At 51.5% G+C, this 22,858-nt stretch overlaps 2 protein-coding genes across 5 annotated transcripts in view; one reads left to right on the top strand and one right to left on the bottom strand.

Annotated features, from left to right (window-relative positions):
- ADCY5 (adenylate cyclase 5) overlaps window positions 1–9,756 on the top strand; it is a 149,866-nt gene extending 140,110 nt beyond the window's left edge. Inside the window, exons 17-21 of the mRNA XM_045903003.3 lie at window positions 849–981; window positions 4,801–5,064; window positions 6,045–6,249; window positions 7,145–7,269; window positions 8,991–9,756. Coding sequence (XP_045758959.2) covers window positions 849–981; window positions 4,801–5,064; window positions 6,045–6,249; window positions 7,145–7,269; window positions 8,991–9,119 — 856 coding nt within the window. The 3' untranslated portion in view covers window positions 9,120–9,756. The remainder of the gene's footprint in view (window positions 1–848; window positions 982–4,800; window positions 5,065–6,044; window positions 6,250–7,144; window positions 7,270–8,990) is intronic.
- Window positions 9,757–19,352: 9,596 nt separating this feature from the next.
- The window catches only part of SEC22A (SEC22 homolog A, vesicle trafficking protein), a 77,387-nt gene continuing 73,881 nt past the window's right edge, over window positions 19,353–22,858 (bottom strand). For all 4 annotated transcript variants that reach the window (XM_064570698.1, XM_064570738.1, XM_064570839.1 and 1 more), the window contains one exon: window positions 19,353–22,467. In XM_064570698.1, the coding sequence (XP_064426768.1) occupies window positions 22,267–22,467 (201 nt within the window). In that variant the 3' untranslated portion in view covers window positions 19,353–22,266. The remainder of the gene's footprint in view (window positions 22,468–22,858) is intronic.

The raw sequence follows: 22,858 nt of genomic DNA, 5'->3' as shown, positions 1-22,858 counted from the left end.
ACAGGGAGCAGGGTTTGGGATAGCTGCTTGGTTTTGTGTGGGCTTTTTGTTTGGGTTTTTTTTTTTTTTGAAACAGCATGTGCACATGCGTGCATGTGGCAGGGGAGGGACGGGGGAGAGGAAGAGAGAATCTTAAGCAGACGCCACACCCAGCTTGGAGCCTGACTTGGGGCTCAGTCTCCCGCCCCTGAGATCGCGACCTGAGCCGAAATCAAGAGTCAGCCGTTTAACCAACTGAGCCACCCAGGCGCCCCAGGATAGCTGCTTTTATTAGGAATATTTATTAATAATGTTATTAGGAATGTAATTAGCCATTATTAGCTACCAGTTTTGGAGTTCCTACTGTTTGTCAGATGCTATACAAGGAATTTTGTATACAGTATCTTTAATTCTTAAAGTGTGGGTGTCGTTATCCCATTTTACAGATTAGGAAACTAAGGTTCAGAAAGGTTAAGAGACTTGCCCAAAGCCCAGAGCTGGTCAGTATGGCCTGCCTGGCTCCCTTGTTACTGTGCCCACGGCCCCTATCTTGTCCACTGGGAGAGACCTGGGATGTACATACTGCCTTTTACAAGCGCCTCATTGATCCCCTGATGTGACCAGAGAGAAGTTTCCCAGTGATGGGGAAGAGGGGGGCATCAGGAGAGGAGTCATGACTGCTGAGCTGCTCGTGGGAGCAGGGGCTGCGATGGGGCTGCCAACCAAGAAGGCTTCCTGGAGAAGGCCCTACCTCAGGCAAAACTTGAGCAGGAGGGTGAAGAGAAGGGGGAGTAGTAGAAGGAGGCAAAAGGCCTGAGGGGGCCTCGGAGCCTGCCATGAAGTGCCAAGGCATCTACCTCCCCCCGCAGCCCTGAGCATGCGACCAAGGTGGCACTGAAGGTGGTGACGCCCATCATCATCTCCGTCTTTGTGCTGGCCCTATACCTGCATGCCCAGCAAGTGGAGTCCACCGCCCGCCTGGACTTCCTCTGGAAACTGCAGGTGGGTGGCCTTGGGGCTGGGGTGGGGAGGCACCCAGACCTCACAGCATTTTGTGAGTGAAAAAGTTTGTCACCTGGGCTGGCTGGGCCTTAGTTCTGCACTGATGGGGCGTCCTGCTCAGGCCACAGCCCAATTACCCAGTGCTCCATGTCCCAGCAGGTCTGCTCCCTGCTTTTGGGAGCCCAGACACAGAATCCCAGAGCTTATGCCAAACAAACCCACCCTTGACAGTGCTGGGACTTTGGTGGGTCCCAAATATCGACCAGGCATTACTGTGTGCGTCCAGAGGCAGGGATGGGGGCTAGGCATGGCCAGCTCCGGTTTGTGGTGTGGGCAGCAAGGAGTCAGGAGGGTGGGGAGGAAAGAGTGGCAGGAGGTGAGGAGTATGGGGAGCGCAGGCGCCGTGTCATGGAGGCCGCAGTGCGGGAGCTGGCCCACCAGGCTGCTGAGCAGGGCTTGATGTGACCAGAAGTGGCTCTTCCAGGGGAGAATGGACGGAAGGGGCATCAAAGACCCATCGACAGGAAGCCTAAGCAGGTGGATGTGCCCCGGCCCTGGGGAGAGGTGGCCCAGGCAGGGGCAGAGGCAGTGGGGTGCTGGGAGCCCCGCACTCCACCCTCCAGGCTTTGTGCCCTGTGTCCCGATAGTGTCCACCTGGAAGAGGAGATGCCCCTGGGCCACACGCAGGATAATGCTCCAGGTGCTAGCAGGAGACAAGTTGCTCCTTACCTGCTAGATGGCTTCAGAAGGTCTGGGGAGGGCACCCAAGGGCATTCATGGTGAGAAAGCCGTCTTCCCTGTGGGCAGCCTCAGACCGGTTATTCCAGCCCAGCCTCTGCCTCGCTGGGCCTGGCCTCTATCTCCAGACCCCTCCTCCAGCTCACCTGCAACTCACTTAGGCCTCCTCCATCCTCAGCTTCTTCCTAACACTGAGATTCAAGTCTTCAGGCTGGGGCAGGAGGTCCTGAGTTTTTGTTAAAGATGGGGGCATCCAGTTGCCCCTGTTGCTGGATGTCTTGCATGAGGTTGACTGAGGTCCCCACTGAGCAGATGCCCTGAGGTTGGAGGGAACCTGTTTTGCCTGTGGAAGGCCGCTGGTCAGCCCTGGCTTGGGAGGGACCTGGGAGATATCCAGTGTGAGGCTCTACCTTCTTGGCTCAGACTGCTGCCTCCCTGCCTTCTCTTGGCTCGCTCACACCCCTCTCCTCTGGGGAAGCTCCCTGGAGGTGCCAGCTGTCCTAGGGGCTGACCAGGCTCCGTGGGCTCTAGGGCTGATGTCCCTCCACTTCTCTGCACACACACCCCCCACCTCCCACATGAGCTCTGAGGAGGTCCCCTGCGCCCTAGACGGTGGCTGTTGTGCAAGTCAGTTGTGTTGCAGAGATCTCTAGAAAGGGGTGGAAGCAAGGGGAAGGTGAGCCTGCCACTCAGCCTGCCTGTGACCTGCTGCCCTGTCACCCCCGCCCCCGTCTTTGTCTAGCTCCTGAGTGCCCAGGGTCAAAGTGAAGCTGCCTGCCAGGGCTGAGCCGAGCAGCCTGAGGCTTCCGCACAACCCCACCCCAGTGCCCAGGCAGCAGCAGCTCCTCTCCCACTTTGAAAACGATTAAGAAGGCCTGTGCACAGATGTGTGGGGGTGGGGCGGTGAGCAGGTCTACCTGCCAGGTGTGTTGGCCTCTCTCCACTGAACCCCTGCAACGGGCTTAGGATGCTTATACATCCTTCCATCTCCCGTCCTCCTCCAGGACCTTCGGGAGGGGGGAACAACATACCAATAAGCAAAAACTTGAACACAGGCTCTTGGGATGGGTGAGTGATAATCTGTTGCCCCACCTCTAGACTAACCCAGAAGCCAGTTTTGCTATTGGATCTTTGGTCCTGGTGGGTGGGTGTGGTGCTGACAGGGAGGTGGGGAAGCCCGAGGTCCTTAGCGTCCCTGAAGCATCTGCATGAGGCATCAAGTCTGCTCCTGGCCAAACCCGTGGGTCTCCATTCTTGGGAGAGCCCACTCCCATCCCTCTCCCACAGCACTGACCTTATTGGGCTCAGCAGGGGGGCTGTGGCCCCTGAGTCTTCCTGCCTGGCCAGAGCCCAGTCCTAGAAACAGCTGGCTGTGTTGGGAGCTGCCCAACATCATGTCTCAGGGCAGAGTTGTCCCGATGTGGCAGGAGTTCCTGGGCAGGACTTGGTCTGTGTTCCCAGCAATCGCCGTGCTCCCAGCGTCCCAACCCTAGCCTCCACCACCTGCCTGCCACTGGGCGGATGCGCTACAGGAGGGCATGTGTTAGGTTTCTGCCACCTGCTGGGCTGATCAAAGGAGCTGCAGGGCCCCTGGGTGCCCAGGCATGGGGTCTCAGCAGGCAGGACTGTAGGCGGCCAGCGCACTTGCAGAGGCAGATGCACCAGCTGGGGCTCCTCCAGGGTGCAGCCCTCCAGAAGCACAGAGATTCCCACTTCAGGTGCTCTGGCACCTCTTTCAGAGCTAGGAGCAGGTGGCCCTGTTTAGGAGTCTCACCTCACCGGGGCTGGAAGGTAGCACATGCCCACTGGGCCCACCTGGCATCCAGGAACTTCCTTAGGCATGACCCCCATTCTCGAGGCCGTTTCTAGTTGCTCTAGGCCTAATGGGTCCTCTCACTTCAGGTGCAAGGCTAGGCCAGGTCTCTGAGCCTTGGGGTCCCTGCTGGACCCAGGTCCTGTGGCCTTGGCTGGGTGTGCCAGCAGTTTCCCCACGAGCAGCCACCACCTGCCAGGAGCACCAGGGACATAGTCCTGGCCCTCACGGAGATCCTTGGTGCGGCCAGGGACGTAGTCATGGCCCTCGAGGAGATCCTCGGTGCAGCCAAATAGAAAGGCCTCCACATTTAATTAGAGAAGGCCCAAGCAGGCTGGCTGGATCTTTTCAACGGCCCTGCTAATGATCCTTTACCTGCCTGTTTTACCAACGTAGTCACTCCCCATTAGAGGGGCCATTTTGTTTGTCGTCGAGGGGGAAGAAGCCAGCAGACTGCACTCTGTCCCTCCTGTGTCACATGGCTCCTTGCACACCTTAGTGCAGGACTATCTCTGTGTTTCAGCCTGCGGGCCACTGTTGGCCTCTTGATTCGAGGGCTCTGCACTGTCCCTCGTGAGTGACCACAGACCTCAATTTCCCAGACCCAGGACCCAAACTGGGGGAGAACCAAAGTCACTGGTGGTGTCCCCATCCCGCCCCAGGGAGCACTTTGGGGCATCTGCACCTCCTGGCTTTGGGATGTGTGCATGATAATCCATTGCCCCACCCCTAAACTAATCCAGAAGCCAGTTTTGGCTACATTCCCACACCCCAGTGGGAATGTAGGGCCTGGGGTGAAGGATGATGGAGCTGGGCTGGGGCTGTGCTGGAACTGGGGAGAGTGGGCAGGGCTTTAGGACGTTTTCCCATGGAGTCAGTCTGTTAAAGTCATCAAACTGCATTTCCTGATGCGAAGAGGAAAATGGACACTTGAGGAGCGCTTGGTAGCTGGAGGGCCATTGGTGGGGGAGGTGTGGTTTTGGACCATCCCTGTAACCCCGTGCCTCGGTCTAGCATTGGGCAGACAGGGTGCTTTCAGCCTGTCCTCCAGGATGTTTCCAGTCGGGGGCTCCCTCCTTCGGGGCCTGCGCCCTCCGGTGCGTCACATTCTGAGGGGCAGGCAGGGCAGAGGCGGAGGCATACACGTCTCTCCCTTTTCTCATGGTCGGAGCGCTAGCTGCTCCCTGCGGAGAGCCGCAGGTGGGGACGGGGGGACGGGGGTGCGGGGGGCAGAAAGCCCCTCCCGCTGACCGGGCGCCTCGTCCTAGGCCACAGAGGAGAAGGAGGAGATGGAGGAGCTGCAGGCCTACAACCGGCGGCTGCTGCACAACATCCTGCCCAAGGACGTGGCCGCCCATTTCCTGGCCCGCGAGCGCCGCAACGACGAGCTCTACTACCAGTCGTGCGAGTGCGTGGCCGTCATGTTCGCCTCCATCGCCAACTTCTCCGAGTTCTACGTGGAGCTGGAGGCCAACAATGAGGGCGTCGAGTGCCTGCGGCTGCTCAACGAGATCATCGCCGACTTTGATGAGGTGCGGCTAGTGGGGAGCTTGGGCCCCTGGAGCGGGAGGGATGCCAGGGCACCTGAGGGCAGGCCCCTTGCCTGCATTTCCTCCCCTAGCCTGTTACAAAGGAGGAAGCAGGCACACAGCTGGGGCTTAGCTCATGGGCAGTAGGTGGCAGGGTGGGCATCAGCCCAGGCCGCTGGGATGGCAAGTCTCTGCGCCCTGGCTGCCCCCTTGAGACCCTGCGCGGCCGTCTCGCCAGTCCTCCCCATTCGCTGCCGCCCCTCTCGTGCCACCTAAGGCTGGGCAGGCCCCAGGGTGGGGCCCAGCTTTTGTGAGAGTCCAAGGAAGGAGGGACTCCCAGGCTAAGGGAGGAGGAAGGACAAAGATGCAAAGCCCTGAACAGCAGGGGCAGAAATACAAATACGCACCCTCGCCAAATCCCCAGTGTGTGCCAGGCACTGGGTACACTGTGCCCAATAGGCATTTCGACCCTGGGAGCTCGCCGAGTGAGGAGTGTGAGGGGGTCAACCCCAGTGGGAATGTAGGGCCTGGGGTGAAGGATGATGGAGCTGGGCTGGGGCTGTGCTGGAAGCAGCCCATGAGGCTCCTGGGGCAGGGGGTAACTGAAGTTGGCTGAAATGGCTCTGGGCAGGCTTCTGGCTGGTGGGGCCTGGAGACAGAAGAAGGGGGTCCCTGGGAGGGATGGGGATGTGAGCCAGAGAAGGGGGGAGATGGCCACCAGCCCCTATTGGGGACAAGAGGCTCTGAAGTGACTAGAGAGCTGGCCTGGGGCTCTGGGTGCAGGGCGGAGGGTAGCACCCAGCCACCACACATGGGTGAGTACTGGAGGCGGCCTGCCCTGTCTTGCACCGAGTTGGCGTGCAGATGGGCCCCCTGTGTGAACGAGGGGGGGGGCACATGGGGGGGCCATGCTGCCACCCTTCCCTGTAGACCTCAGTGCCCCAGCCTTGGTGGAGACCCAGGTTTGGCCTCCTTCCATCCAGATCATCAGCGAGGATCGGTTCAGGCAGCTGGAAAAGATCAAGACCATTGGCAGCACCTACATGGCCGCCTCAGGCCTCAACGATTCTACGTATGACAAGGTGGGCAAGACCCACATCAAAGCCCTGGCCGACTTTGCCATGAAGCTCATGGATCAAATGAAGTACATCAATGAACACTCCTTCAACAACTTCCAGATGAAGATCGGTGAGCTTGGCTTCCGACCAGTCGGGCCTGGGAATAGCAGGTGGGGTGAAAAGCTCCATGTGGCTTGGCAGGACCAAAGAGGAGGGCTGTGGAGGACAGTGTCTTAATGGATGGACAAAACTGCTATTTGGGAGATTCTGCAGTGTGTGTGGTCCCACGTCTCACACAACAGTGAGGCTTCATGCGGCCCCTGTGAGAGAGACCATTTCTGTGCTAAGAGGGAGCACCCAGGGGCGTGGAGACGTGGCAGAGAATGTCTAGACGATGTCAGTTGAGCCAGGTGTGTTGGGGAAGGCTCTTGCCTGGAGCGGAGGGGAAGCAGCAGAGCGAAAGTGGAGTGGCAGGGTGATCGGGGTTGGTGTGGGTAAGACTGGGACGGTGGATAGCCTAGAGCAGATGTGCCAGGAGCGAGACAGGGAGCGCGCGTGGAGGGCAGCAGCCTTGCTTCCTGGAGCTGGGTCACGGCGACATCCCTGCGCTAGCTCAGACAGACACCCAGGGGGAGGAGCACTTGGACAGAGAGGAGACTGTGGGCTAGGAGCTAGGTTCTGAGAAAAAGAATGGCGGCGCCCCTGATAGAAACAGAGGAGGTAGGAGGAAGAAAGTCTGAACTGACAGTGCAAACTTAAACGCCACTGAGAGGGGTGGTTAAGGAAAGGCGACCGGATGATGCCGCAGGTCACTGGACACTTGAGAGGGCGGTCCTGGTGATGGACTGCAGGAGCGGCAAGTACTCAGGAGCAGTGCTGTGTGAACGCACCTCTGTGGTCTGGGTTAGCGGGCATTTGATGGCAGCAGCGGAGTGGGAGCCGCAGGGCTAAGCATGGCCTCAGGCCCAGAGGACCTTGAGTGTCAGGGAGGAATGATAGGGTGAGCGCTGGTCTGTCCCCTACAGGGCTCAACATCGGCCCCGTGGTGGCCGGCGTGATCGGGGCTCGCAAGCCTCAGTACGACATCTGGGGCAACACGGTGAACGTGGCCAGCCGCATGGACAGCACCGGTGTGCCTGACCGCATCCAGGTGAGTGCCGGCGCGTCCACCGCCCACCTCACCCACATGGCGGGGGGGCTCTGTCTGATGCTGCATGGGCTTGGGGGCAGGCCGCCCACAGTTCCCAGCCAGAATTTCTGCAGCCAAATTTGAAGGTGGTTGCGGCTACGTCTTGGGAGCTTGGAAAACACAATTGTGTTTCAAGCCCTCAGGACCTTGGACAGATCTTCACTCCTGTGCCAAGCCCTCTACTGGCCACAGAAGTGCTCATGCCACAACCCACACATACAAGGGGACACAAAGATGGCTGCAGGGAGCAAGGTCTTGCCTAATGGAGCACTCGGGGCCTGGTTCAGGAGAACCAGGCCAGGCCACTCGCCCCCCTGGGATGGTACCCCCAGCAGCCAAAGGGGCTGGCCAGAGACCCAGAGACTTTGGCTCCTCTCTCTCCTTTGCAAGCTGGCTCTTGTGATGCCCAGGCCTGCCTCTCTTCAGCTGCTTTTTCTCAGGCCTTCCTCGATTTCCTCTGCTCCAATCTGACAACAGCGAGGCCCTGGACGGGGCTCTCTTCCTGTACCCTCCACCCCCCCAGTGCCCCATGAGGCCGTGGGTAGGTCACTTAGTTTTCCTGGCCTCCATTTTCCCAAGTTTGAACTGTGCTCTCTTTACGGCCCTCTGCTCGCACTGACACTGCTTAAATGTCCCTTAAATTCTCTCTCCTGTGGGACCTCTGAACAAAGGGTCAGCCCAAAGCATTGCCCTGGCCAGATCAGCCAGGCCTGGCTGGCGTGCCGATGCTGTCGGAGGGACCGACCAAATGGCTTTCTTGTGCCAAGAGGAGAAGGGACAACAAGATAGGAGATGGGGGGAGACGCACGTGTGTGCAGAGCTTCTGACCCCACCCACAGACAAGTGAAGGACTCTGTGCACCCACACAGTGGCCTGGCACCTCACCTTCGCATAGGGCGTTCCCTTGATCACACAGCAGGGTCACCTTCCAGCAGCCCAGCCAGAGATTCACGGCCTGCCAGCCAGGCGGGCCAGGAGCCTCAGCAGGGGTGTTGCGGGGTGTGCTCAGATAGCTGTTGGGTCACCTCGCGAGACGTGCGCTTGTATTGCTGCTCCAGTCAGCCTGCTTTCTCCTCCGCCCGGCCAGAGTGCAGTGAAGACTGGAGCCACCGGTGGGGTCCCCTCTCTGTTCCAAAAGCTACAGCAGATGGGCAGTTGGACACAGACCTGAGTCCAGGCTCGCTCTGCCATTTGTAGCGATGTAACCTCAGGGAAGGGACTTAGGTTGTCTGAGCCTGAGATAAAAGCGCTTTCCGCACAGATTACATGAGATAAGCAGTGGCTCTCAACCTACCTGCCGTGGAGTGAGACTTGAGTGAGCACACTGGTCGCGTGCTCGGTCTCGATGGCAGCAGGGTCAGATTGCTATGGACGCGCCCAAGCACTTCCGCCCAGCTTCTGCGCTTCTCAGTGGGGACAGGGACAGGCAGTTCAGGGACCATGAGCCACACTTTGAGCAGCAGAATAGCACAGGTGAGTGGCTGGCCACACTGCCTGGCACGGAGTAGGTGCTGCCACTCTTCTGGTTTCCAACAGGCAGTACGAGCAGCTGTCAGTCCCTGGGAGCCCCTGCCCGGGAGGTGCTGCCCACCGTCTGTGGTGGGGACAGTCAGGCAGAGCCACCGGTCAGTGGACTCACGGCTTAACCATGACCTATCCTTTCTCCTCCGTTGCCTCCTCAGGTCACCACGGACATGTACCAGGTGCTGGCTGCCAACACATACCAGCTGGAGTGCAGGGGTGTGGTCAAGGTCAAGGGCAAAGGCGAGATGATGACCTACTTCCTCAACGGGGGGCCCCCGCTCAGTTAGCAGCTGCCACCTGGTGATGCCAGGCAGCCTGGCCTCCAGAGAAATGGAAATGGCTTCTTTGGGTGCCAGTGGGCAGGTGGAAGCCTGCGCTCTAGCCCACGTGGCTGCACCAGTGAGATTTTCCACTTTGACTCCAGAAGCAGCTTCTGCCTTTGTGGGCAGGCAGCCGCCTCCGTCCCAGGCCCCGGGGTGCCAGCGTCCTGCAAGCACCAAGCTGACCAAAGATGTTTCCTCCGTAGAAGACTCCACTAGGCGTGATCTGAATCTCGAGTTTTCTAACGGGCGCTGCTGCTGCATGGGTAGAAAGGGGCTGCCGGAGCTCTTATGGGGCGGGGCAGCCCGGCGTGTGACGGCAGGGCTGAGGGGGAGGCCTCGGCCTGGGGCGGGTGGGATAAGGCGCGACTCCAGCCCCCGGGAACCTAGGGGCCTCGGGGGTCCGCTTTCCCGTGTGAGCCTTTCAACTGCCGACAGAGGCCACGGCCCCTGCCCCATGGAGGGGCTTTCTGGCAGGAGGGCGGGCTGTGGACGGACTTCGGCCTTCTCCACAGTCCTCCTCCCGCACCTCTTCGAGGGGAACAGAGTGAATTGCGAAGGGGAGGCGAGAGGACTCGAGGCAAGGAGGGGTGGTTCTGAGAAAAAGAATATTTATTAAATAAAACAACTTTCTGTGCCCTTTAGACTATGCTAGTTGTATGCGTATGAGAGACCCACAAGCAAACGAAGATGCCACTGGGGTGGGAGGGCGGGGATCCCAACGTGTCTTTTTTGTATTTTTTATTTTTTATTATTGAAATCCTTGGAGATCTAACAAATATACTGAATTCTATATTTTGTAAATGATATTAGAAAACAGCTGTGCCCAGCATTTGTACTGTACGGATGTCAGTGTGTGGACTGGTGTAGGTGTGTGCGCTTAGGCTGTGGAACTGGTCACATACAGGATGCCTGGTGCCCTCACCGCAGACGAGGCAGTTTGGGCTTTTCCCAGGTCCAGCCAGAGCAGCAGCATGTGTCCTTTCGGGGTGCCCTACATTCAGATTAAGTGGGAAGATGCACGCATACATTACCCCATCTCTCTAACACATCACTTCCCTTCAGTTAAATGCAAGTGGATAATAAAACAAAAAGCTGTTTTCCCATCTCAGGCCCCGCTGGAGCCTGCGGCAAACCACTGTCCCCTCTTCCGTTCCCTGAGATGTCAGCCATTTGCTGCCTGCAGAGACGCAGCCCTGAGAGCTCAGGGACAGCCACGGGCGCTCAGCTGCTGTGGGGGCGGTAGGAAGCCTTACCTGCCTGCCTTGCTCGGCTGGCTACCGTGTAGGTGGCTCTCCCAGAGATAAGGCCTCAGACTTGGGGTAACAGTGCAGCCCTCAGGTTCAGGGAGGGTGGTGGCTTTGCTCTCCATCTGCAGACCAGACAGAGAAAAGGGGAGAGCCCAGCTTCAACGTCCAAAGGGCAAAGCTAGCAGAAATTTTGTTTTGTCTGGTTTTTGTTTGTTTTGTGGGGAGGGGGCAGTTAAATATATAGGAAAAAATTATTTCTTATACCCTACAAGGGTATAAAATGGAAATGGGCATGAAAGTGAAAAACGATCATCACAGAGATATATTCAAACAGAATCCTTGGGTTCTGTGCCCAGATCTTTCTGTTGCTTCTCAGGGCAGGATTCTTCTCACCTCCAACATGAGCCTGAAGGGGGGGGGGGGTGGCGCAGCTATATAACAGCTGCGAGATGTTACTTTGATGCCGCCCTGCACCGCCTCTCACTGCACCCTAGCGCCGGCCTCCCCGTTCCACACACCATCTCTCACCCCAGCTTGAGCACCTCTCTGAGAAGCAAAGCTTACAGACCTAAAACTGCCAGCCCAAGTCTGCCCATGCTTTTGCTGCTCCATCCTTTGAGTTCTGCATCGCCCCCCCTTCGCATCTGTTGGGCGGGCTGGCTTTCTCCATGGTGGTGGTCTCAAGTCCCCTGCCCCTCCACAGTGCCTGCCAGTGGTGCCAGGTGTTCATTTTGCTTCCAACCTGAGTAACGTGTGTGCTGAGTTCCTCCGGTGGTTCCCCCGTTGGTTACGGTCTCCTCGGCCTCTTGGGGGCCCATCCCTCCTATCCCAGCAGTGACTGGTGACACCGTGCAGTGCTAGCTCTTCATTCCCTCCAAGGGTGTGCACTCTTTTTATTCCTGCTCTTGCAAAAACAGATACGATTATGATTTCCCATGGAAATTTAAAAAGTCTATTTAAATAATTTAACTATTAAACACTTTCACTGGTAACGTGTCCTGGTCTGATTTGCGGCTTGGGCCATGGGCCTGGTTCCAGTTCAAAGAATAGTGCACTTGGTCCTTGGTGGGGCACTGGGGAGGGAGCCCCAGAAGGCAGAGACCCACTCTGGGTGGGGAACGGTACACTGCTACGGAGAGAATGCTGGCTAAGGACTGCGGTCATTGTGGCAATCAGGTGAGAGGATGTTCGTGTTCTTGGCAAGAGGTAGTTCACTGGACTGAGGAGCAGGTACCAGGATGCAGGAGGCTGAGGAATGAGGAGAGACCCCAGGAGTGAAAGGGGACAAGGGATCAAGGATGGTACCAGAAAAGGTGCAGGGATGAGAAGAGGATGTTTTAAAACAGGTGAGCCAACCTTGTTTCTATGCTAAGGGGGGAAAGAAAGTAGAAAAGACAAGGACACCGATCCCGGAAGGGACCCAAGTAGCAGGGAGAGGAGGAGAGATGCTGGCTGGAGGCATACTGATTTGACCTGGATAGCTAATAACCATGGCTACCATCTATTGGACACTCTGTGGCAGACACCGGGATAAGCACCATACAAACTTTATCTCCTTTGTTCCTCCTGGCCACCACATGTCACTGATGAACACACAGAGATTGAATTATTTGCCTAACTCACACAACTGGTAATTAAGAGATGAGATTCAAAGCAGGCCTGTCTGCTAAGCTCATGCAGGTAACTTGAGTTGTCCTCCGTGCCCCAGGACGACTCTTACCTCGCTTGAGGAAAGGAAAGGTGGTAGAAAAACAGTGCCTGCCTGCCTGCCACACCCATCAAATGCAGGGTTCTATTTGGGTTCAGGAAATAAGACCAGGACGCTTGGTGACGTGAAAATGAAGGAGCCAGGGAAAAAGACTTCACTGGGTTCATTGCAACAATGGCCACATGGGGGCACAGATATGGCAGTCCTGCTCATAGGCAGGCCCCCTGCTCCAAGGAATTGGGATAGCATTGGTGAGGATTCCACTGTCTGGTGTAGGATGCAATTGTATAGAGCTCATGTTTGACTCTTGAGAACTTTTTAGGCTAGGGTCCATCAATTAGAAAAGGAAACCAAATGAAAAGGCCAACCTTTAGGGGCTGATTAGACTAAGGTAGCATGTCAGCTCCTGAAGAATCCCCACCCTGCTGTGACGAGGGGGGGTGGGGCAAGCCTCAGGCAGGCCCAGGAAACCACGTGCACATATGTGCACATCCAGTGCACACCAGGGCAGCCAAGGAATGCAACTCAGAACTTCCATGAGCCCGACCCCTTCCCATCTCCATTGAGCTCATTCCAGAGAACACATCTGTTTCTCCCTTAGAGATTTATACTTTTTTGCAAAAGCATATCCATACCTGGGATGTTAATTAGCAAAACTTACTAGCAAAGACACCATTGATAGGTGTAGTGAGTTCCGGACAGCGCTTTAACATCCACTGACAGCAAAGACTGGACTTCAGCCAGCATGGTGATGATTTGATTGTAGAGCGGGGTTAGCAACATTGTGGGAAGGCACGGTGAAGCCTGGCGCACTGAGGAAGCTGAAGCTACATATTCACCAGGCAGTCGTGTTAAAGACTTTGAGAAATACATTTACAGAACTTTTCCAAAAGCAAGTATCACCTGAGTGGCATATAGTCGAATGATGCCCAGAGCTGTGGTTTTTACATGATAAAAATTATTTTCCATCACGTTGCAACCTCACGAGTTGCTAATTAGCAGAAACTGAGCCTCTAGAGCTTGGAAAAGATGCTGAGCCCGAATCACTGCAGGGCAGGACAGTATTCTCGGGCGCTGGGATGTACGATGCTCAGAAGGAAGGTGCCGAGCAGATCCTCGCCGCCACCTGAACAAGAGGAGGCAGTGGCGGGGACACACTGTGGAAAACCCACAGCTTTTCAATTTGTCTAAATCAAAACAATTCCTCACTGAAGACAACAAATGCTGTACAGATTGTTTCCTGAAGGAAGGGGCTGTTAGTCTGGGCCGTGCTGGCCGTGGCAAGGTACCACTTAGCGCAGGGGTCAGCAGGAGTGGGAAGGGCTGGTGTGATCTGTGGGGATGGGTCAGGGGAGGGCACAACAGACCGGAGAACACCATGCCCCCACACCCTGCCTCCGGACGAACTTCATCCAGTGTATAAAGAGCTTTCCCATACACATTCTCACTTGTGCTTGCCCCCAGGCCCAGGAGGCAGTGGGAGAAAGGACGGGCCCATCTCCTAGGCTGCTCTGATCCCCCCGGGCAAAAGCTACGGCTCTAGCCCACAGGCACTTCTGCCCATTGTGCCTACCTGGCTGGGCACTCATGATCCTGCAGGGACAGAGGGCCTGCCACTTCTCAAGGTTGACAACAGATGAACTGAGGTCCACTTACTATACTATAGCTTTTCTGAGCCTTTCAGATTTTCAAAAAAGCCCTTTGGTGGGGTGCCCCCCGCCACCGTCTTAGAATGAAAAAACATGGTATTTGCTGTCCTCTTCTTGCGTCTCTTTCCTTCCCACTGGCAGGGTCACTGCTTCTCAAGACAGACACAAGAACAAAGCCAAGTCAGGCCACTGGAATGGCTGACCTCCGAGGCTCCTTTCTCCTCTGGCATTCTCGGATTCTAAATATTTGTGGGACCCGGTCCAAATCTTCAAGTGCCAGACCCCAAGTATGGCACAAACATAAACACAATCGAATTAGGATTTTAAGATTTTAAAGCCGAAGGCAAATGAGATAAGCAGCATCACACCAGGGGGGATCTGCGGGAAGGTCACCTGCAAGCCAAAGTGGCCAAGCCTTCGCTCAGGCCCCCCCCGGGCAGCGCGCCAGCAGGAGCGGCCGGCGGCCTTGCCCACCACGGGCCCCGGGCCATGCAGTGCGGAGCGCCAGATGCTCAGTCTCGGTTCACAGGCCCAGCAGGAGGGCCAGAAGGTGGGATGCAGGGGAAAGACAGTAAAGAGAAGGAAGAGCATTGTCTAGGGCTGAGGGTAAAGTAGGCACCCCGTCCCCACTGGCCTGCCAGCCCTACACCTCACCCACCCGTCTGTTTCTAGTGAACGCAACGGAGCCACCCCCTCACTTGCTGAATGCATCTTCATCCTCAAGGCCCCTTTCCTATTGCTGGTCTGTTAGGCCTGTGAATTAAAGAGTTTTCACTGGAGTCCATGAGGGGCCTCATCACTTTTTCTCCCTCTCAGCCAATTTCTAATTTAGACCTGCCTGGAATCTCTGGTTTGTCAGCATCTCTATTTTCCAATTTTGCAAAATTTGCTTCTGTGCTTTGACTTTGTCAGTTAGCTAGACTGGCACTTCCTGGCTCATGTGGGATTTTTTTTTTTTTTTGGAGGGCTGCATTTTGCGTCAGACTAATCTTTTAAAAGCCATGTTGCATTTGCACTTTTTAAGAGTGCCTTGAGCTTCACATCCCCAGCACTATATGTTATTTCCGTATCATGGGTTGGAGGCTGCTGGCTTCATTCCGCCACCCTCTGCTTCCCATCAGAGCAGAGACCATGAGACCACACACACATGCACACTCATGAAGGCCCTTACACAGTGGTGGGCCCTAGGGCAGCCACCGTTCAAGAGTACCCACTAGATCAGAGTGTTCAAACAATGATGGGGCCACAGCGCTAGGGCCACACTGAACAAGTGAGGCTCCCAGAGGCACCTTCCCCCTTGGACAGCGCTCCAGCGCCTGGGAGACTGTGGGCTCCTGGAGAGCGCAGTCTGCCACTGCCAGGCTGTGTGACACTGGACGACGTCATCCTGCTCACTGACCTCAGATGGATTCTGTCAAGCTCACATAACCTGTACAGAAAGCACCTGATGTGCAGCAGGTGCCTGGCAGGCATGAGTCTCTCCAAACCCTTCTCCTCTCTTGGAATGCATCCTCACTGCCCTGCCCAGAAGTCTGCACCCAAGGGCTTGCCAGGGCAGGCAACATGCCTGCTAGACAGTTCAAAAGAATCCTCACTTAGCTGATCTCTGAAAACTCTGTACAGTGACTTCTATTTAGGGGCATTTACAGCGTAAGAGACTTACTATCTTAAAAGTAGTAGTAGCACCAACAAGACAGACCATAATGCTATGGACCATGCTGTCCTAGTACTCACTGTGCCAGGCTCTGTTCTAAGTACTCTGTATTTATTGACTCATTTAAATACTCACGGCAACACTTTGCCCAAGGTAACTATTATCATCCCCACTTTACAGACGAGGAAATGGAGGCAAAGAGGTTACGTGGCTTGCAGAGGTCACAATGCTAGTACAAGGGAGAGCCAGGGAGTCTGACTCCAAATTCATAATCACTATTCAAAATTGCAAATAGTAAATGTTCTATTTTTCGTTTAGCGTTTTCAGATATAGGGACCATTTAATGCAGACTTCCCATAAAATTACTTTATATCAAAGAACCAATCGATTCTGTCCTTCAGTTAGAAAAAGTAAATGTTTGAGGGGCGCCTGGGTGGCTCAGTCAGTTAAGTGTCTGACTCTTGGTTTCAGCTTGGGTCATGGTCTTGGGAATTGTGGGATTGAGCCCCATGTCGGGCTCTGTGCTCAGTGGGGAGTCTGCTTGGGATTCTCTCTCTCCCTCTCCGCCCCTGCTTATGTGCTAAATAAATGATTCATAAAATGGGTCCTTAAAAAAAAATCGAAAAGGGAAAGTAAATGTTTATAACAAATGAATCACCAGTGAAGCTTTAACATTCTACATCAAGAATCATTAATTCATGAGTTAGTCTTACTACAAAGACCAGACTGTATAGCTCCTTGCCCTAAAATCTAAGGCACGTTTAAGTTTCACTATACCTCCTGCAGCCACATGTCCCCCCATGTACCGTTACAGATGCAGGAATTTTAGGAAACTACTCAGTCTAGAAAATCCACACTGCAGGAGTTAGCACTGACCAATCTCTTATTTAAAAAGTAGATTACTTATACGTTCCAACATATATTCCTTATATATTTCAACATATTTCCATTTTGTCTAGCTTAATATTACATGGTGGTTAAGAACATGAGTTCTGGGTAAGGCTGATCTGGATTAAAATCTTGGTGCCACCACATGAGCTAGATTGTGACTGAGGTCAAGTCCTTGAACCTCTTTAGGCCTCAGATGCTTCGTCTATAAAAAAAAGAGCCTAGGGGCGCCTGGGTGGCTCAGTCGTTAAGCGTCTGCCTTCGGCTCAGGTCATGATCCCAGGGTCCTGGGATCGAGTCCCGCATTGGGCTCCCTGCTCAGCAGGAAGCCTGCTTCTCCCTCTCCCACTCCCCTTGCTTGTGTTCCCTCTCTCGCTGTGTCTCTGTCAAAAAATAAATAAAACCTTTAAAAAAAAAAAAAAAGAGAGAGCCTACAGAAAGGCTTTCTGGGAGGATGATGTGCTTATCATACACAGTGCCATTTCCCCTCCATGTCGGCTTTGTCTGTTCTCACTGCTGCTACAACAGTAAGAGCCCAGTGGTTGTCAGGAACACACACACAAACTCACAAGGAATATTCTTCCTGAGATTCTGTGGCACAGAAATATGACCCCAACTTTTGAATCATTTAAGCCTGAATCTCAGGTTTGAACGTGAAGTTTCCTCAGGTGAACATGAGAGAGTGCTAGCCCATCGATGCCCCAGGCTGCCATAAGGATTAACCACGTCGGAGGACCTAGCCCTGGCCCACCGACGGCGCGAAGAATTCATATCATTAGTCCCAGGCACTGGAGGAATTCAAAGTAGAAGGCCACGGACTGTTTGCTCACCTCTAGGCAAGGTCCTTGACAACCCAGCCTCACAGAAAAGCACTGGCACAAAACCAGCAAACAATCGGGGCAGAGCTGGGGAGGGGCTGCCAGGACCGAATGGGAGAGAGAAATGTTGAGCCCTGCTTCCTCCTCTCAGACGGAGCCTGACTGCGCTTCCATGCACTGACACTTGCACGCTAGGCTGTGGGACGCGGGAGCCAAGCGCAAACAGGACCCGTGTGTAAGGTGGGGCTGAGAACACGGTTTGTAACCAAGGGAAGAGCAGGAACAACTGATTTCAGGAACTCTCTGAGAGCTAAGCCTGTTCTCTCCTTGAGTTTCCTACAGTCTCCGCTGTGCTAAGACTATTTATTACACACCAGCACTGCCAACGCAGAAGAAAACACATACACACAACAGCCATCACTGCTCACGAGCGAGGAGGATACCAGCCGCATGGCCTGCAACCACACAGCGCTTCAACGCTGTGACTTCACCTGTGACATAAAGTAATCTAGAGAGCCTGGCCACTCAAGGAAGAGCTTTCAGTAGTGGCAGCCACAGTTGCTCTTTGAAAAGTTCACTGCTCAAATGGGAGGCTGCGAGACGCCAACATTCAACAGTGGTCCCAGAGCACCGATGGAGATGACCAGACACCCCCAGCCCTCAGCAACAGAACCATTCGAGTTTCAATTCTCAGCCAACACAGCCTTTACAACACAAACTCATTCATCACCCTTGGAGTAACTTTTAGGTAGCATATTACTAAAGCCAATTAAAACTAAAAATCAGATTTGATCAGCATTTCCTTAGAGCTGATGAAGCAGAAAAACACAAAGAAGGCTTGCCCACAGACAAAGATGGCAGCCCTGAGGAGTCACCTATAACTGGTGGTAAGGCCAAGTGTTCAATTCGATCCGCGTGCTGGCTTCTTTGGAAGTACAGTTGATCCTTGAACAACACAGGTTTGAGCTGTGCAGAGCCACTTACATGTGGACTTTTTTTATAATTACAGTATTACAAATGCATTTTTCTTAAGATTTAAAAAAAATTTTCTTACTTTATTGTAAGAATACAGCATATTATACATATAACATATAAAATATGTGCTAATTGCTTATCAGTAAGGCTTCCAGTAAGCTGCAGGCTATTACTAGTTAAGTAGTTATACATAGATTTTTGACTGCACGAGGAGGGGTGGGTGCCCCTAACCCCTGCACTTGATGTTCGAGGTCAACTGAATTTATTTGTTCTTTTACTACATACTCCATGATAGCTCTAACTTTTAAAATGAAAAGCTTCTTAAAATAAAAATCACTCACATACACACGCACGCACGTGCGTTCTGTTGTATCTCTTGGAAATCCAATAGCTCAGAGTGGGGTCCCCAGTTTCCTTAGTAAAACTTTTGGAATAAAGGCCAAGCAACTCCCTTTTTGGTGGGCCGCTAATCTGAGCAGGAAGCACTTCCGTGACACGGAGGTGAGGCTCATACAACAAATGTGCTCCGTGGAGCCTTGACAAATCAAATCTAATGAGATTCCAGACATGGCCTAACAGAAATGGAGCCAGACATTTGTCCAGATTAGATTCTACTATGAAAAAGACCACAATTAATACAAAATAAATGTGCTAATCCAGGGACAGCACATTCACTTTATATAAATTATAAAATTACAAAATTAGGTAAAGGTTCTCCATGTCTCCAGACATTTGTCTCAAATGGATTTTCAAGCTTTGACACATACCTAATTTTAGCTTAGGATAAGAATTTTTCCTAATGGAAACAAAATCCTCTATTAACCACACCAAAAATTCTTAAATGTACCTCTGAAAGCTGGTACAAGTTGAGGATTCAAGGCACAATCACAATACGCAAATGTCTAAAACAGCTGAGGCTTCTGTTCATTTTAACATTTCACAGGAGCCCCAAGTGCCAACATTTTTACGAGAATCCCTCAGGAAGAAGTCCCCCCTGAGGAAGTGGTATACTCTCACTTACAGAGCAAGCTAGTGCGATGCAAAACTTGTTCCCCTTCTTCTAAGCCGTGACTTGCAGGAAGTTCAAGAGTCAAATTTTACACTTGATAACAGCAACATGTTCCCTTTTCCTTTCATTTTCACTGATCTTGTTTTTCTCCCTTTCTGTTCATATTACCACCATTGCTGTACAGGTCTTATTTTGGTATAGTGCTTCAAGTTCTTTGGGGAAAGAGGCCAGGTATAAATACATTTCAAATACAGACCAAAAAAGCAAGCAAATATTGTAATTATTTTTAGGATATAAAAGACAGCATCTATGCCTTCACAGCACACCTTAATAAAAAAGCAGTATTTCTGAATTACCTTAATAGACCCCGAGGTTTGACACTACCAGGCCTGAGCTCATTAAGTCCCCAGTTCCCTGATTTTACCAAGAACAGACCTATTCCCTGAGTACAACCTTAGTTATCTTCATCAGTTCCCACTCTGGTGGGGAAGAGCCCCAAAGCTAAGGGATAAGAAGTTGCATGTGCTTAGCTCTGTGGCCCTAGATAAGTCATTAACATGTGACAAGAAAGCAACTGGGGCTTGGGTGGCTCAGTTGTTAAGGGTCTGCCTTCGGCTTGGGTCATGATCCCAGGGTCCTGGGATCGAGCCCCGCATCGGGCTCCCTGCTCGGTGGAGAGCCTGCTTCTCCCTCTCCCACTCCCCCTGCTTGGGTTCCCTCTCTCGCTGTGTCTGTCTCTGTCAAATAAATAAATAAAATCTTAAAAAAAAAAAAAAGGCAACTAATTCTCCTACACTACAAAACTCATTATAATTAGGTAAATGCAGACTTGTTCTTAAAAGTATAGTATAAATGGAAGATATTACTATCATACATACATATTAGAAGCCTAATGAGCTTAAGAACTTTACACTCATGGCAAAAATTTTTCATTCCAAATTCATAATAGTTTCTTTGGCAACAACATGATAGAGGCAGAGAAGTCATATAAACACTCAGCGATGCAGACACCAAATAATGAAAGAAAGCATTTCTATACATAAACATTATTTATGCCTATTTTCATTTTTTACACTAAGATGTAAACATCCCATTATCCAAAATAGCGGTGAAAAAACAACAAAAACAAAAAACAAATTAAGCCTTTAAAGACAGCTGGTGAGTTTTAAAGTGTCCTTGCTGAATGATCCAAACACCAAACACTATAATTCAATAATTCAGGAATATGGAGAACCAAACTGAACCAACTGGTAAGAGAGCTATAAAGTATCAGTATATAGCAAAATCGCAGAATGCTCCAACTTCTTGGTTAACTGGATATTTACAAGAAAACTCTTCCTGTTTTAACCATTAGTTCAGAAAAATTTTTCTAAACTGAACCACTTCACTCTCCTGGCTCAGTAAGTACAAAATGTCAAACATAAATCAACTTTATTTTGCTGATTTAGGATCATGTAGTATATCTCTTGGGGCAGTTCTCAGAAAATACATAATTTCTGTGCGGTTTTGTTAGAGTCAGAAAACTGAAATGGAATTTCCCGTTTTAATTAAATCACTGATATTACAAGCTTATTGTCTTCCTTTTGCCTCATTCTCCTAAAAGGTTCTAGTTAAGCAAGATTTTACAGTTGCAGACGTATCTGCATATACAGGTTCAGGCAAACGTGGTGGTTCCATGACTTTACCACTCTGGATTCCTCTGCTTAATAAATACACTTAGTAACATGAATTATACATAATGGGTTCACTGTCTTCTGGATATCAAATTTTAGTACCTTATATATACTTTGCTTGGAATCTTTTCTTTCAAAACAAAAGAAAATCATTAATGAAGGTACCTTCCAAAACCAGGAGAGTTGCAGATTTTGCTAATGGAATCAAACTGTGCTTCCTATATTATCAATTCATAACTGCTTGAACAACCTTTATAATGTTATCAAAAAGCAAACAAATTCTCTAAAAGATACTACTAGGAGCTGAACTCCTCAAAGCCACAAAATAGTAAGAGCTGCTGGAATAAGTTACCTTCTGATTCTCTCAGCATAGTTCAGTGTTTCCACAGAGCAGGACCCACACCACTGGTAGCACGCAAGAGTATTTAAGGTGGTACACAACACAGAAGTAAGTAATACAGAATCACAGTGAAAATGTCATTCCCTTTACAATTTTATCCTTCTGATAATGCCACAGAAAGCGCCCCATTTTGGTGCTGGGTAACCTCTATCTCACTGCACCAAGCAGGCTTCTTGGATTCAGAGCCTCAGGAGGCATTGGGATCTAGTTAGAATTTAATAACATCTTTTGTTTTATTTTGTAGTTATTCCTGCTAAATTGATGCTCGTTTTCCTCTCAGAGTAGAGATTAGTTTGTTTTTTAAACTATTTGAAGATTTAAAAGATAAATACTAAGAAATAACAGTATAGGTAATACTCAAGTGGTTGAAGTATGGGGCACAATGGCTATAGAATCTAACAAATCACATGTTTAAAAAGTAATTTCAAAAGGAACTACAAACATGGTCTAGAAAGGAAACATATGTTACTGTGTTTTCAATACTTGTGATGTTCTAGAGATAAGCTCAAAAAAGCCTTCTCCTGTATCAAGTGGTTTCCAGATTAGATTCAAGCGAAAATATAAAAGGAAAAAGAACCAATTCCACACCATCCTGGACTTCATAAACTCCTAGTACCAGAAATGTGCAAATAATCGGATATTTAGCAAGTTGTCTGAAACATAAACTCCACGGCATCTTTTTATTTAGGCTCTACTTATGCCTCACAAAGGCGAACCCAGGCTGCAGAGTTCCCGCTTGGTCCTCAGAGCATGTACCACACACGTTTTGATCGAACTCTTCAGAAGGATTCCGGACCGCTGGCCAATTCTTCCGATGGCTTCTGACCGTTCTTCTACTGTTGTGGCCCTGTAGAGGGAAGTCTCCTCCTCCTCTGAATCATCATCTCACGGCTAACATGAGGAGTCTGCCTAGCAGGTACTGCACGCTCCCAGGCACGCCATGCTGACTTAAAACAAACGGGACAGTTGGACAGAAAGAAAGCAGAGCTTCTCGAATGTGGGGAGCAGTTTCTTCATCACAGTGGCAGTTAAGATATGCTCCCTCTTCCTTTTTTCCCGGGAGCCAGGGCAACATGTCTGAAGGATGGTGTCAGACATCATAATCAGGAGCCTTGCCCTGGGCTTGCCTGAGCCAGATCTGCAGTGTAACAAACGCCCCCACAGTCACATGAAAGAAAAGCTGCCACAGGTTGCGCAGTTCATAGAGATACATGTTGCACAGACAGATTAAACCAAAAGTCAAAAAAGATTTGACATTCCGCCAGCTGGTGTAGTAGACAAGTAAATAACACTGTTCAAAATATAAAATGAAAGATGATTAGGGTTACAAGAAAAGAAATAGATGCTTCTACTATCAAATTTTAACAGGCCACAGAGTAAAATTTAAGAGTGGAATAAAGGGATTTTTCATCTACAGATAAGATACTGTAGCCTCTTTAAGACATTCAGCTATGAAAGCTCTACAGCTTGAAAGGAAAACAGATTTTTCCTTTTATGTTTGTCATTTGTCAAAAGACACAACAGTTTGTATCATATTTAAAATGGGAGTTACAACTGGATGACTCCCTTGCAAACAGGCTGAACACATTCCTCAAGGTGACAGGCAACTATGAAGCATTCTCAGGGTCTGAGGGGATTCCATTGCTCATTCTCTCCCCAGAAAAGTACAAAAAACCTCAAAC

This window comes from Mirounga angustirostris, unplaced genomic scaffold (assembly GCF_029215605.1).
Source record: "Mirounga angustirostris isolate CCGP_5_RB_7025 unplaced genomic scaffold, mMirAng1.0.hap1 SCAF_1, whole genome shotgun sequence".
In the NCBI taxonomy this organism is placed as follows: Eukaryota; Metazoa; Chordata; class Mammalia; order Carnivora; family Phocidae; genus Mirounga; species Mirounga angustirostris.
This window is presented reverse-complemented; position numbering and strand designations above follow the sequence as displayed.